The sequence below is a fragment of the Centruroides vittatus genome, unplaced genomic scaffold (assembly GCF_030686945.1).
Source record: "Centruroides vittatus isolate TY-2023 unplaced genomic scaffold, ASM3068694v2 contig_474, whole genome shotgun sequence".
NCBI lineage: Eukaryota > Metazoa > Arthropoda > Arachnida > Scorpiones > Buthidae > Centruroides > Centruroides vittatus.
In genome coordinates this window covers 1,168,893-1,185,919 of record NW_027122266.1, presented here as the reverse complement: position 1 = coordinate 1,185,919, position 17,027 = coordinate 1,168,893, and the positions used below count along the sequence as shown (strand labels likewise).

Here is a 17,027-nt window from a genome sequence, read left to right as displayed (position 1 = left end):
TATTATTATAAAAATTTTCGTTAGGCTTAAAATCGACAAAAATTCAACACGAAGCGTCACGCAACGGAGAAAAATTTGAACATCGGACAGATTAATATATTTTTTCGTACATAATCGGTTATCGTACATAACCCAGTCCCCAATTGATTCGGATAAACGACTCTCTACTGTATTTGATAAAACCCAAACCCAGATGAATCATCAAGTGTTAAGAGATTACACCAAGTTACGAATCACTGACCTAAAACATTCGTGCTTAGCAATATCACATTTTAAAATATGATTGGTTAGCAAAATAATAATAATAATAATAATAATAGCCTATTATATGTCAACTGTCATGACAATAAATTTTTATTTTGCATAAACATTTAAAATCATTTTATAAAAAGAATATGACAGTATAAACTCGAAATATGATATCTTATTCCGAAAATAATATTTTTCTTTCAAATTATTTAAATAATTAAAAAGTATACTTGTATTTACATTTTTTATGGTTAATTTTAACAAAATTAAGATTATTATAAAAAATAAAACATTGTGAAAAATTAATGAATTTTTCAGACAAACGTTGTAATTGAGTAGAGGGCGCTATAGATGGTATTCGAGATTGGCAAGAACCGTGTGGATTTCTCCAAGGATTGACTTGGCATAATGGCAGAATTAGCGGCTCCTGTTAGAGTTTCTCCGTTTATAAGGGTAACTATCAGTTTAGTAATATTCTTGGTAACCATAATTATGAAACAGATTTTACAAATTAAATGAATTCGTGTTCATGTCCTTCCGGTATGGTCAAGGGCGTACGGGAAAAATAAAATACTCTTGTTTATTTCATTTAGTATCTGTTTTTTAATGTAGATTTGCAAAATAAACGTTCATCTAATTCCTTTTGAAAGCATTCGCTTATTACTGCAAAATGTAATAGATTACTATTATAATGGTAGATTTACAAAGATAATGACTTATATTGAATTTACATTTATCAAATATATGCTATGGATTATGTGTTGTACTGTAAGAACAAAAATGCAATAAAAAGCACTCCATGAAAAAAGTAGAATCATTTACAAATATCTCTAGCTAAAGACTAATTGACTTACTTTGATAATGTCACTAATCATCTGGAGGTTAATGTTACCTATGGTAGCAAACGTTCTAACCTAACCTAACCTAACCTATTCTAATAATTTGGTTGCTAATAATTATGGTAATTTATTAGAATAGAATAGGTTAGGTTAGAATGTGTGTCCCACTGTTTCCTTGCTGGAATCAGAGACGAGCCACCATCTTGGCACCTAAGGTAACATTAACCAAAAAACATAAGAGTTGTGATGGTAAAAACCTGTAAAGGGTTTTAATTAATGAACATTTTTTAATATGCAGAACTTTAAAATATATTATATTCTGCATGTAGGAAGACAAACTAAATGAGCAATATATTAGATATTGTGATAAACTGATGTATCTATTATTAAAGTTAGTTATTATTGTCTAAAGCCTTTTTATATTTGGAAGAAAAAAACATGATGTATCCCAATTAGCAATATAATGAGGGTATTTTTCTAAAGTAAAATAAAATTTGTAACTAATCAAATGAATTTATAATATTTATGAATAAAATTTTTATTTGGGTTTCTATTATGGTAAAACCTTGATTTGATTGGGGTATATTGGGCAAGAGGGTATTTGTTAAAACCGAAAGTCCGTTATATAATAAAGTAGGTTTCCCGAATGTGTGTATTAAAAAATTGACAAGTAAAAACAGATTAACTAATTTATGTAGATACATTTTTGTAATTAAAATTAGTTATGTATGAGAAGTTTAATTTCATAGAAAAGTTTTCTATATGTATTATTGTTTATGTACTCGTCATATTTCTGTGAATGTAATAAACAAACACAGTTATCCCTTGCTTAGTGAGGAATTTGATTAATGCTCTAAATTGCAACAATCCCTTTATATACATATCAGAGTTTTTAATTAATGTGACTTTACCAGCTGTCTTTACTTAACATAAATACTGTATTTTGATTAACCTGATTTTGATATACACAGTAGCATTGAGAGATTAATTAACTGCGTTAACAAAGGATATGTGTACAATCTAAATTGAAGTAAATAAGCAAACATTTTTGGAAAATACACTTTATGAATAATGACTCTTGGATTTGAAAAAAAAATTAACCTGTTAATTTAGTTACACATAAAAAACATTTTAAAATTAACTGGTTACATATGGACCAGAAATTTTGTCCATTAAATTTATTAAATTGAAATTTTACTATAATTAAAAAGTAATCATTGTTTTACAATTGATCAAACCATCTGTTCAATTAGAAATTGCCTGTCTATACAACATTGTTATTCAATTTTATATTATCACTAAAACTTTCAAATTTTTTTGTATATCTAAATAACATGTAGTTACATACTAGATAGTTTCCTGGTAAGCATGACAGGAAACTATGTAGTTAATGGTTTGGCCTGTTGTCCCAGTTAGGTTGGTTGAACCACAACATAGGGAAAAGAATGAAATGCATTTATCTCCCCATCCTTTCTAATTTCCTAATACTTCCTAATTTTTTGGCCAGTACAATATGGGGAGAAGTTGGGGTAAGTAGCTAATGGTATGCCAGTTTTTTTACAGGTAATCAACCATTCTCACTGGAGGGCTGGAGGGTTGCCAAGTTATGACACTATATCGTTGTTAGTTAGTCATCTTGATGACTCTCCATGGTCTCTTATTCTTTTATGAATTCTGCTGATGTTTGTTTGTCATTGAAATTCAGATATAGCCTAGGCCCAATCTCTGCCCTTTCATCATTCATGGGTATACCTGAGAATGCTGAAGATTCTATGCAGTCAAGTCACTGCAAGAGGCAGAGAGAAGTGATAATGGATATCATAACACAAAAGCAAAGTAAATATGATGCTTTGTATTTGTAACTTGTATTTATATGAATCAGAGACAGCGAAACCCTCTTCCACAATGTGAGGTGTTGTCAAATCGTTTCACAAAACTGTCAATTCTTTTGCAACATCTCCACACTCAAACATTTGGATCTTATAATAAACTGAGTGAATTTTTTGAGAGGAATTGAAAAGAATTGATAGTGAGGAAAAATTTGCATCAATCAATATTGTCATAGTCAAAGTGGTACTGAAGGCATCTTACCTTTTCAGCTATCATTTGCTAAATCAGCAAAGCTACACATGTTAGCAGAATCTCTAATTATGCCTGCTGCAAAAGACATTATCAAATGCATTCTGGATGACAAATCCTGGAAAAAATTGGACCTCATAGCATAACATTGAGATAACTCCTTTGTTAAAGTTATTAAGAAGTTGCTTGAGAATGATTCAGTTTTTCTCATACAGTAGAACCTGCAAAAGCTGGAACTTGACAGGATTATTTTGTTTTTCTACTTATTGCAACTTTTTTTGCCATTGACAAGATTTGGTCTCAATACTTTTCTATATTCTATACAAATAGCCTGAAAAAGTTTTCTTATGTCTTTATGGGATTGAGTGAAAAAATAAAATTTTTATGATTTACATATATCGTTTGTTAGAAACATCTGTATATGTAAAGATTTTACATTTAAATAACTGCACAAAGTTCAATTTTTGATAAAACAGTCTAACATCACTAGACCTCAATCAGAATAATTTTTAATGCAGGCAGAAAAACAGAATTATAATAGGATAAATCAATCTTAATTTTGGAAGACAAATCTAACCTCCCACTCAGGTTTCTAGAACAATTATCACATCTTAGGAAATAAACTTTCAGTAATAAAGGAACAGAATGCATACATCCCAGAAACTGGGTGTGATTAGTACACAAGTGTGATTTTGTTTTTTCTTCTTTGTCAATCTCATAAAACTAAATTCAGTTAATTGTTTTTATTTATTGTTAATAAAGCTTTCCTCTGTTTTTTATACTCACCTGTTATAATTTGCAGCAACCTTTAAGCTTATTTTTGATTTTATTATATTGCAGTAATTTATCTTTTGTTATATATGATATAAATAATATAAAATTTGAAAAATAATTATTTAATAAAGAAAATGATAATTTAATAATTATAATATGTCTTATTTATTAAAATGTTTTTACAGGGTTGCAGATGGGGTGCTCTGGTCCTTGGTATTATGTGGGGAATAACTAGACAAAGTAAGTTGTATTTTTACAAAACATTTTCATAATTTCAATATATATTTTTATTTAACTGTAATTAATTATAAGCATCATACATCCAAATATTTATTAGTTAAGAGTTGTAGACTTAGAATAACAAAATAAACATACTGGTTATAACATGATGATTTACAATGTTCAAATTTTTCTAGTTCTCTAAAACAGTGGTTTTCAATCTTTTTGAAGTCAGGGAACACTAAACTTTCACATTGTTTTCTGCGGAACACTAAAGTTTGACATTTTTTTTCTACAGAGCAGTTACAATATATCAGCTTTAAAGCAGAGATGGAAAACCTTTTTGAAATCAAGCACACTTGGTGACAACATTGGCATTTGCTAATTACATTCCCATACAAAAATTATTTTACATTGTATTGATTTTTTTCTTTTGCAACAATTTTTAATTGTATATTTGCTTTTTTCACGGAACACTTGAAGTGGCTTCACGGAGCACCCATGTTCCACGAACCACAGATTGAGACTGCTCTAAAAAATCACTGTAATTCAAAAATAGTGACTGTTAATATAAATTATTTCAAAGAATTATAAACTCAAAAAATATATTATGCTCTGTTCAATACTGACTATTCACATTTCATTTTATGCTTGGAAAGTTGTTTTATAGGTTTAATTGGTTTTTGCTTACATGTCATCACTCAATGAAACATGCTTGTTTCATTTGACAGTAATAAACTACTTGCAATCTTGTGAACATTATTGGGATTTAATTTCAAAATGAAAATATAAGATAGGAGACAATTTCCAAAAATCTAATTATTTATATGTAAAGTTGAAATATCTACTTATTAAGGAAATCAAAACCATCTATTAATCTCAAGATTTTTAGCCTTTATTAGATTATCATCAGCTTCTGAAGAACATATTACATTATATCAAAGAACAGAAAATTTATTCTGTTATTCAGTAGCTGACGATGGCCTAATAAAGGCTGAGACTAATGAAATGGTTTTGGTTTTCTTAATAGCAAATATTTTGAATTTTCGTTTAAATATAGTGCCAAATTGTGTTTCTTTTAATAAAACTATATTTCCTTACTGAAGAGACAATATAAAATAAAATAATCAACCATTCCAACTTCAGCAAAAATTCTTTAATCCTAAGAACGTTTTCAAACGCATTAAGCGTCCATCTTCAGTTACATCTTTAAATTAAATATGAAATTCGAACAAATATTAAATTCGAACAAATATTACATAAATTAACGGTACGATTACAATAAATAAATAAATACATAAAAAATAAAAATAAAATAAAATAAACAGGATTATCGTAATTTACAAAATTATGTCAATATTTCATCAACAAATAAAAATAAAATAAAAATAAAACAAAAAATAAAAACGAAACAAAAAACCAACGTGCGGTTTAAACCAATCACGGATTATCGCAGTATTTCTTTACAAATGCCTTCATCCGTCATTAAAGATTTAAAACAATATCAGCTCTAGGATTTATCGTACTTCTATGTTTAGCCCAAATCATCGCACAAAGATTTACAAGCTGTGGAAAGCCCATCAGCGTCCCTATAATTAATGCATTGCGTACTTCTCTGCGCTCTGTGGATTTCCAATTTTTCGAAAAACTTTATTGCGAAATCCACAGAGCGCAGAGAAGTACGCAATGCATTAATTATAGGGACGCTGATGGGCTTTCCACAGCTTGGAAATCTTTGTGCGATGATTTGGGCTAAACATAGAAGTACGATAAATCCTAGAGCTGATATTGTTTTAAATCTTTAATGACGGATGAAGGCATTTGTAAAGAAATACTGCGATAATCCGTGATTGGTTTAAACCGCACGTTGGTTTTTTTATGGTTTTTATTTTTTGTTTTATTTTTATTTTTATTTGTTGATGAAATATTGACATAATTTTGTAAATTACGATAATCCTGTTTATTTTATTTTATTTTTATTTTTTATGTATTTATTTATTTATTGTAATCGTACCGTTAATTTATGTAATATTTGTTCGAATTTAATATTTGTTCGAATTTCATATTTAATTTAAAGATGTAACTGAAGATGGACGCTTAATGCGTTTGAAAACGTTCTTAGGATTAAAGAATTTTTGCTGAAGTTGGAATGTTTCTTTTAATGATATTTAAATATTAAGCAGAGATAGTGAGTCAATGTTTTTAGTTTATAATGATGCAATCCTTAATAAAACTGTATTTTTGCACTAAACAAATTTGAGAAAGTAATTTTATTAAGCATATTTAAGTTAGAAATTGTAATATTACAAACATTATGCTTAGTAAAATTTTGTTATACACTTTATACTTTTAAAATAAAAAATATGAAAAAATTTTATGAATGTAGCTATGAATTATATATGTAAATAATGTGATATATATACTCTAAACATATAAAGTTTAGTTTTTTCATGAGCTCTCCATGAGCTAAACTTTATCTTATAGAACAGGGGTCACCAAATTTTTTTTTTCACTTTGGGCCACATAACTAAGAGAATAATGAGGTGGACCACATAATCATTTTGTTCAATAGAGTACTCTGAACACACACAAAATAAAGACAACCAACATATTTCTTTACCAATACGCAAACACGATTCATGCAGCAAGCTCATAATCACTTTTCTTAGAAACTTCATTGCACGTAACTTACACAAAAGGTGCTCTGATATCTAAAATCACAAAGTCCCAAATTTTTTATTTCACTGATTTTTCTAAAAATTATGACTGTCAGATGCAACAATCAGATTGGTCTACTACTGGCATTTTTACTTACACTTACTATGTAGAAAAAATCAAAATACATTTATCTGCAGTCTATGATATTTCCATATAAATAATCATATTTTAGTTTATTTGTGGCACAGTGTGGCAGAGGGCTGGATGAGCTGACCTTGGCCGGATCCAGTCCGTGGGCTGTAGTTTGGTGACCCCTGTTATAGAGGGACAGATCTGACTGCTCTGTGGATTACTAAAAGAGATTTGTGTTGCCAAAACAAATGTTATTAATCTCTGGTATAATAGTAAACAACAATGATGGTAAATTTTAAAGATTAACAATAATAATGAAACTTTGTGAACAATGGATTTAATAAAGATTAGCAGTAAACAACATATTAAAATGAAGATTCTTAAAATGAATTTAAAACTTAACACTGATTTATAATTTAAGAACACACAATTCCAGTTTTATGCAAATGTTTAGCTTAATTAGTACATGTCTCCTTATCCAACACTGTGTTTATTTATATACAAGGGCTATTCGGAAAGTTTGCGGCCTTGCCTATATGCGGCGCTGCAATCAATTTAATTTTTGGTGGGAATTATTCAGCCATCTTTGTTAAAGATACAATACCAATTTCTGCTTGATTTGTCGTAAAGTTTTGCCACGACAGCTTAGCAGATAGACAGTGTGCAAGTGCTTTGTCAAAAATGGAGAAGACGGAGACTTGTGTGGTCATAAAATACCTGACTAAAAAAGGGTTGGCCCCATCTCAAATAAAGCTGAAATGGATGAAGTTTTGGGAGAGTCTGCTCCTTTGTACACCACTGTGAAAAAATGGACAGTCCTTTTTAAATCTGGCAGAGAGAGAGTGGATGACGACCCACAGCGGACGGCCGTCAACTGCTGTCACTGAAGAAAATATCGACAAAGTTCACGATTTGGTGTTAGCAGATTGCCATTTGAAAACGCGTGAGATAGCTGAGACAACAGGCATCTCTGTCGACCGAGTGCACCACATCTCAACTGAAAATTTGGGTATGACGAAGGTCTCAGCAAGGTGGGTGCCGTGTCTGCTGACCGCCGAGCAAAAGCGTGTTCGCACTTTGATGTCAAAAGAGTGTTTGGACTTCTACCAGAAAAATCCACAGGATTTCTTGCGTCGGTTTGTGACTACTGACGAAACTTGGATCCACTACTACACTCCTGAAACAAAAGAACAGTCGAAGCAATGTTTGCCACCACAGTTCGCCGCCACCACCAAACAAGGCAAAGACAGTTCCATCAGCGAGGAAAGTGATGGCCGCAGTTTTTTGGGATGCTAAAGACATCATCTTTATTGACTGCCTAGAAAGAGGAACGACCGTCAATGCTGTTTATTACTGTGAACTTTTGGAAAAATCGGAGAAAGAAATCGAAGAAAAGAGGCCACACTTGAAGAAAAAGGTTCTGTTCCACCACAATAATGCACCTGCACATTCCGTCAGAATCACTGAACAAAAGATAAACGAACTTCGTTTCCAATTAGTTCCACATTCATCGTACTCACCTGATTTGGCCCCCAGTGACTTCCATCTTTTTCCAAACCTAAAAAAAATTCTTGGCTGGAAAGAGATTCCACTCAAATGACGAAGTCATCTCTGAAGTGAATGAGTATTTTGCACACCTTGACAAATCCTATTGTGATGGCATAAAAAAGCTAGAACATCGCTAGAATAAGTGCATTGCTAATAAAGGAGACTATATTGAAAAATAAAAAAAGTTTTAACATTATTTTGTTTGTTGTTCTATTTGAGGCCGCAAACTTTCCGAACAGCCCTCGTATACTCATTTGGTACTGTACATTGATATCACGACTGTTTCCTACTTTTGCATATATACATGATTTTGTTTCTTCTTTTCCTTGCTGGCAGTAAACTACATGTAATAAATTGTTTAAAGTTTAATTATCAATAAATAAGATTATTCAATAGTATTTGTGATTTTTTTCAATCTATCTGACTATTCTGGATGTTTATTCATATGATTAATCATCTTTTCCAGGGAAACGGGCTTTTCATTTTCAACTTGGTTTCCTAGTCGAGTGTGAAATAGTCACTCTAACAAAATTTCCAAAATAGGTTTAACTAATCAAAATAAGTGATAATGAATGAAATAAAGCCAGTTTACCCTCACAAACACAATGCATAGTATTTACTGTTATATGATTATGCAGCTTCAATTCACTCTTGAAAATCCAAACTTTATTTAATCCAAATCAATTTTACTTTCTTGACTGTTGTATATAACAGAAAAAGTATGGCAATTGGTCAAAACAATGATCCCCCAAGATTTTTACATTTTTGAACTTAGGACATCTTGAAATGTTGGGAAATGCAAAAAAAAATTGAGGATAATTTCTGTATGTAAGAATGTTAGTGTGTGTGGGACACAATTTTGTTCACCTTCTTTAAAGCTAAATAATTCCTGTGCTTTTGGTTGAAAATTTTGAAACTTTTAGGGAGGTTTGTTTATTAGGTGAATTGATACTATTAAATTTTGGTGGTTAAAGATCAAGGGGAGGGGGAGATAATAGGAGTCGTGTTTATCTCCAGTAGGGTCAGACTTAATGACAGTTATACTCATTATTATCATTTACAATTTTTTTTATAAAACTCATCCTTATTCTCAAAATTAAGCTTTTTGCTATTTACAATAGTTAAAAATATAAAAAGTTTTTTAATAAAATATGATAATAGATGGTGCCACCAAAACTTTAAATGTTGGCAGGAAAGTTGAGCAACTCTTGCTGGTTTTTTAAATTTTGTATTTTAAACTTGAAATAGCTAGAAAATTATTTATTTATAAAATTTCAAACTTTTAGGATCACTTTCCAAAAAAGAAGCAAAATTGAGAGAAATAGAAGCTAAGAAAAAAGTGATTTTAGATGCCAAAAGAGCAGAAGAAAAGAAACGCCTTAATAAAGGTAAATTAATGTTTTTGTTTTAATTAAATATTAACATTTGAAAAGTTATATTTGCATTTTATTAAATATTTGATTATTAAAAAGAAATTATTAACAGATATGTGGTATTAATTTACTATTTTAGGTAAAAATATATGATAAATCTTTGAAAAATTAATTATATGTCTATTTAATCTTTCTCATTTAATTATCTTCTATTTTCTTATAAGCATGACAAATTAAAACCAACATCATTATAGTATTTGTTTATGATATTTTTAACATTGATACTTTAATTGTATAATAAGTTTTTCTAGTTTTGTAAATTATATAACATCAATATAGTTTAATATTCAGAATGGAGAATTTTTAATCTAAGAAAAGGAAACTTTGATAATTTTACATTATAATTTTATATTTGTCATGAATGACACTTTGTGCTTAGTATTGAAATAAATAGCTCTGAAAAATTTTATTTCAAAATTAGTTTATACAAACTTTTTTGAAAAACTGCTAAATAATGAATTATGCTTAATAGAAGAGTGTATTACAAAATAATAAGTGCACTAAATACTGTATAATGTTCAAAACACTTACACAACCAAAAATTCAGTTCATGAAACACAACAATGGAGAAAAAATGAAAGTTTTTAATTGCTTTTAATAATCATCCTCAAGTTAACTTATTCAGAAATGTATACCAGAATAGAAAGTGTACAAAAGCAAGGTTCTATTTTGATTGACGGATACATCGATTCAAAATCTCAGTGATGTGTAGACCCAATCTGAAGGTTTTGTAGACATTCTAAAAATTGTGTGGAGTTCTTAATGCTTTGATGGTAGTTATTTAATTTATTTGTGATGTATTGATTAAGGATTTTTTCAATTAGTATTGTTGGAGACTCCAACTTGTCCACAACAGGATGTAGTTGATATCCAGGTTTATGCACTTTGACAAAGGCAAAAATTCTCAGAACAGAAGGCACCAGTTTAGAAGCATTGCTTATTTTTAAGGCTCATTCTAAAGGTGTCTTAGTGATATGGATGACTCTTGTGTAGCTTCCAAACATAGAAGATGTGACTATGCATTCCATTTCAGTAACGTAATCAAGTATTCCTTTTTTGAATGTTGAGCTACACAAGAGGACTAGGTCCTTGGATTTATCTGTTCTACTGTACACAGGACTATATCATTATTGGCCATCCACTTTCTGGATGTTCTGATGGAATTCCAAATGGAGTGTTTTGGAGCTGTATGCTATAGTGACAGATGGTTAAGCATGTTTTCCATCTGTAAGGAACTGCACCTTTCTTCTCAATCATATAGGCAAGGATGGCAATTTCCATGCTAATATATTAGAGTTGGCCAACTTAACTTGCCACTCCTCCTCCTCTCTGTTTGAGGAAGTGGCTTACCTGCAATGCAAAAGAGTGCCTATGGTAAGCTCCTTTCGGGAACACTGTTAATTAATCGGGTAACTTGAAAATCAAGTTTTTCCATCCTATAGTATGACATTTCCCTATATTCCAGATATATTGATGACTTACTAATTATTTGGCATCATAAACCAAATGTTTTTCTGGATATTTTAACAACAATCCTTTTGACTTTCATTTATGCATAGAACATCATACATCTGTTGCACATTTTCTGGATATCAGCATACTCAAACAGGATGGTAGAATTTACACATCGGTGTACCGCAAACTTTCAATGCAATTTTCATTCCATCCTCCTCATATGATTCCTTCCAATATAAAGTAGTGGCTTTTAGAGCCTTGGTAAAAAGGGTATTCACACACACTTCCTCTTTCAAGGAGAAAACTCATGAATTGCAGCACATAAAACAGCTAGCTATCCAGTGCAGATACCTGCCTAGATTAATAAAAAGTTTAGTGAACAAATATGTGGAGCAAGACCAAAATACACACATATTCAAGGTGCAGTATAACAAGATACTGATGGCTATATACCGAGAAGTGGAAGGAGACATCATCATTTACTTGGCCTATTGAAGGAACCCCACCATCTATTGGTTTGTTTGGAAAGTTCATAGTGATTTTTAAGAGAAATAAAAGAAATTCTTTTAAAACTAAAAATATACTTTTATTCCATTATGTATGCACCATTGTTTTTAATGACATGTTGCCATCTATGGGGAAGCTTCATGATACCCTCTTTGTAGAACTTTTCAGTTTTTTCCTCAAAAAACTGATCCACGTGGTTTTTGCAAGCTTCCAAAGTATCAAAGTTTTTATCATGAAGAGAATTTTGCAGAGAACGAAACAAATGGTAGTTCGACGGGGCAAGGTTGGGTGAGTAAGGGGGTGGGGTAAAACATCCCAGTCTAGTTCCAATAATTTTTGGTGTGTTTGTAAAGACATGTATGGTCTGGCATTATCTTGGTGAAACACAATGCCTTTTCTATTGGCCAGTTCCAGACGTTTTTCTTTAATTGCCATGTTTAGCTTATCCAATTGGGAACAATACTTATCAGAATCAATTGTTTGATTCTGTGGAAGCACCTCATAGTACAGGATTCCTTTCCAATCCCACCAGACAGTGAGCATGACCTTCTTTGGATGAAGATCGGCCTTTGGAGTTTTTAATGGTGGTTCATTTTTCTTACCTCATGATTGTTTTCGGCTGATGTTATTATAAAGGATCCACTTTTCATCACCTGTCACTAAACGCTTCAGAAAAGGGTCATTTTCATTTTGTCTTTCAAGAGAATCACAAATGGAGATGCAATCCAGGAAGTTCTTTTCCGTTAAATTGAAGTATCCAAATGTCTTAACAATTCGAGCTTCTTTAGATGTTGAAATACAGTACTGTTTGATGACTCCACTATGTCTGCAATCTCTCGAGTTGTGTAATGAGGGTTTTCATCCAATAATGTTTTGATCTGGTCCTCTTCAATAACAGGAGGTCTTCCTGAGCGAGGAGCATCTTCAAGGCTGAAATTAGCCGTTTTAAATTTTGCAAACCACTTTCGAACAGTTGATTCTGCTACAGCACTCCCATCATAAACATCACATATATTTTTTGCTGTTTGTACAGCATTTTTCCCGTTACAAAAAGGAAAAGAAACAAGTGTCGATAATGCATGTTGTTCGCATCCATTTTTGCAATGAGACAAATGCTATTTGAATAATCTTAATGGTTTTTTGTAACAGATGCGTCTCAAGGTCATTTATCATAATATTCATTGGTTTGTACAATTCTAATTGTTTTTGTCAATCAGTGTCTCAACTGTCAGCTATCAAAAATCGCTATGAAGTTTCCAAACAACCCAATACATATTTCTTAGAAACACCAAGGACCCTCACAATAAGATAATCCTTCTGGGAGTATACTCCGTGCTGTTTCAGAACAGAGACGGCCAACACCTACAATATATTGGGGCTACAATATGTCCATTAAAACAGCGTCTGCAAGAACATCTTATTTCAATTAATAAAAGAGAAACTACTACAGCTTTGGCCATATATGCCTTGGATGAGGATGTGCATGTGAACATTGATAATGCGTGGGAACCTCCTGTACCTGAAAATTTACAAGGCCAATAGAAACAGCATGGCTATCAACTACAAGGACAACAATATTATCTTCAGCCTGGAGGGCATTATTGGATATTTAATATTACTTGTAGATACATTTAGATAATTACGTCCCGATACAAACGTATGACATCTGATGGCCAATCAGACATTTGTTTTATATTTTAAATTATTACATTCCATCATACATTTTATTCTGATATACATTTCCAAATAAGTTCTTTAACTTGAGGATGATTGCTAAAATCAATTGAAAACATTCATTTTTCTCCACTGTTAGGTTTTAAAGTTGTATATAATATATATACAATATGTAAAATAATATATTAGTATATTATTTTATAACTCAATCAATCCAAATCCAAATTATTATGCTTATTGATTGGGTTTGCCTTAATAACATCTTATTACATGTGATAAATTGAACATGCCTATAGGCAACAAGAAAACTAAATTCCTACCACATGCCAATTTGCTGGGAATATTATATAATTGGCTTCAAATCAGATGCAGTTATCAATTCACACAATATCAATCAAAATAAACTAGTGCCAAAAAATTAGAAATGCCTACGTAATAAGGTGTAGCTCCTTCCTGAGTCCAAATAACAGCAGCTATATGACATGGCATTGATTCTACAAGGTGTCTGTGTTGTTTCATGGGTATTTCAATCCAAGACACATTCAATGACTCTCCATAATTTGGTTGCATTTGTTTAATAGTTCTGCAAGGCATTGAATGATGTTTGCAGTGTTCCATAAATGCTCTATGGTGATCAAAACTGGAGACTGAGGCAGCTAAGAGTGTAGCTGAAAATCTGTCAAGTGTTCCTCAAAACAATAATCATTGTTGAGGGAATGTCTACCACAAGATTAGTATACATCTTACCTGTCAAAGATGACTGCAGTCTCACAATTGGTCCTTGTTTATGCCAATAGAATGCATCCAAAACAGGACAGAGCTTCCATAACATCTTGCTGACATGATGGAACCATGGCTTATTGTGGTCATTAGCTGTGACCAATCAGCTTGAAATAGCTGAAAATGAGATTTGCTTGATCACACAACACATCAGTCATTCACTGTCTAATTTCAATGTTCTCTGGTCCAGATGAGGTGCATTGCTTGATATCGAGTGTTAGTAGTGGTACCTGAGTGGATTGACAACTACCAAACCTCCCAAGGATTGCACCATTGTACATTGCATTGACCGATGGTTCAATAGTGTCCAAGTTGAAGTCTGACACAATTGGCATAGAGTTGCTCTTCATTATGTGGTTAAATTTATGGAACACTGCAAACATCATTCAATGCCTTGCAGAACTATCAAACAAATGCAACTGAATTATGGAGAGCCATTGAATGTCTCTGGATTAAAATACCTGTGCCATCGGAGTCATGTTCTTACTTCAGTTGTGGGTGTCCACACTGTGCATACACTACTGATGTCTGTCTGGAATTTAAGTATTCCCAGTAAACCCTTGAAACTTTTGCACAAGAAAATTGACCACCTTGAGAGATATTGCATCCAAGAGCATTGACCACCTTGCTGATAAAGTAACCTGTATTTTTGCTCCAATGATCTGTCCATGATCAGACAACAATAAATGCTTTACATGGCCCTTTGCTACTCTAACCAACAAGTATTGCATCTATGATGTTACTTTCAAATGTTCCTACTCAAAGCATTTCCTCTGTGGGTGGAAGGTAACAACATTACATGTGCTGCTATCTCTAATTTTTTGGTACATAGTTTAAAACTTAACTTAAGCTTTAAATAAATTTATTCACTTTTATTTTTATCTCTAATTCAGTTTTTATATTTGATTGATATTGTTTCTATTGTTGATTCTGTTGATTTGATATTATTACCATAATGATCAGTATATGGTTGCAGTTTAGTCTTTGGTGTTTATCAAACTGATTGGTCTTCCTGCTGCTGTTTAAACCTGTGGTTTATGTACATCAAAAGTAGTGGAGCATGATGTTAGTACTAATATTTTGATGCTGTTTGGAAATTGTTATAAATTTATTAATTTTATTATAATGAGATGCTCTGTTAGCTTATGATTATTCTTTTTCTGATAGCATCTTAATAACTGCATCAAGAATAACTTTTTTATAGAAAACTAGCACTGGATAAAACAGTTATGATATCTACTGTGTAAGAAAATTAAATAGAGGTATATTAATCAAAATAATATTTATTTCCTGGATTAAAAATAATAAATATGCATCAATTATTCCAATCAATGTTGTTATTTGACTAATATAACCTATTTAATTTTCTTATATATAAATATATTAAAAATTAGTTGATAATTTCAGTCTGCATTACTCAAAATTAGAAAAAATTATATTTGTGTTTTGTATTTTACTTAATATGATATGTATATTTCTTATTTTTGAATATTTGTTATTAAATGGAAAAATTATTATTTTAAATGATATTTAAAGTATTATTTATATTACAGAGGAAATGTTATATCTTGCTAAAGAAGCTGGAGTGCCAGTTCCTCCCAATTTTGAAGAGCAGTTTAAATAGACTATATTCTTGAGAGAATTAATGAATAAATTTAAACAAGTAGTTTTTGTATAATTCAAGTAAATTATAATAAATATTAGCTATTAAAGTTATTATTGTATAGGAACTTGAATTGTAACAATGAAAAAATTTTGATATAAAAAAAATAAAAAATGGAAACATACCATAAAATTTATTTAAAGTATTTAGTATTTCATTATACATTTCTTTTAAAAAAGTCATATTCAATAGCAGTAATATTTATATAACTAGAGATTCCCCCGTCAAGCATAACGGAATATTTTTTATGCAAAGGTTAGAGATTGTATTGAGAATAGCTTCAATTCAAGCTTGACATTGTGATACTGTTTCTGCAGCTGTTGACAAAGCCATTCTTACTCGATGTTGCTCAAGTCAGACTTCACAGCCTTCAGGGGTCTCAGTAGTTGTTATTCTTTTAGATCTAGAATTTATCTGACCAATTTTACTCTTATGCTTTACCCTGGGCATGTAAAAATATTACAGAATATACTGTATATTCTGTAATATTACTGTAATGTAATTAAAATTATATAATATTACACAATATACTGTAATAAATTAGTGTATAATCTGCTTGCTGTATTGTAGATTTCAATGTAAATCCATCTCTGTAAACCAAATAAGTCTGGTAGACGTATCTCACAGCAGATTCTGGTTAGCAAATTGTTCTTATTTACAATAGAACTACACATTTAGCCTGGTAAAAGTGAATCATAATACTGTTATATTTTTAATAACATTGCAAGTGTACCTTTACGTGTGTCAATATTTATTTTTAACACTTTTACAACTCTTTGAGCAACTGTTATATACCAATGTAAAAAAATTTTAAATGATACAGGTTAGGGATGAGGAAGGTTTGCCCTCCCACCCCCTATTTTAAGCATAAGTTTGTAATTTACGTAATGATGAATTCACTGAAGAGGGGTTATGATTATATTATACCAACCCAAAATGCATATGTAGTTCTATCGTAAATAAAAACAATTTGCTAACCAGAATCTGCTGTGAGATACGTCTACCAGACTTATTTGG

The 17,027-nt window shown here is 31.1% G+C and overlaps 1 protein-coding gene across 1 annotated transcript; it reads left to right on the top strand.

Moving 5' to 3' along the window:
• The first annotated feature begins 573 nt into the window (after positions 1-573).
• ATPsynE (ATP synthase, subunit E) lies at positions 574-16,142 on the top strand. The gene is made up of 4 exons (XM_067273383.1): positions 574-702; positions 4,127-4,181; positions 9,785-9,886; positions 15,901-16,142. Exons 1-4 carry the CDS (start codon positions 658-660, stop codon positions 15,969-15,971), a joined length of 273 nt encoding a protein of 90 aa, XP_067129484.1. The 5' UTR covers positions 574-657; the 3' UTR covers positions 15,972-16,142.
• Positions 16,143-17,027: the final 885 nt, after the last annotated feature.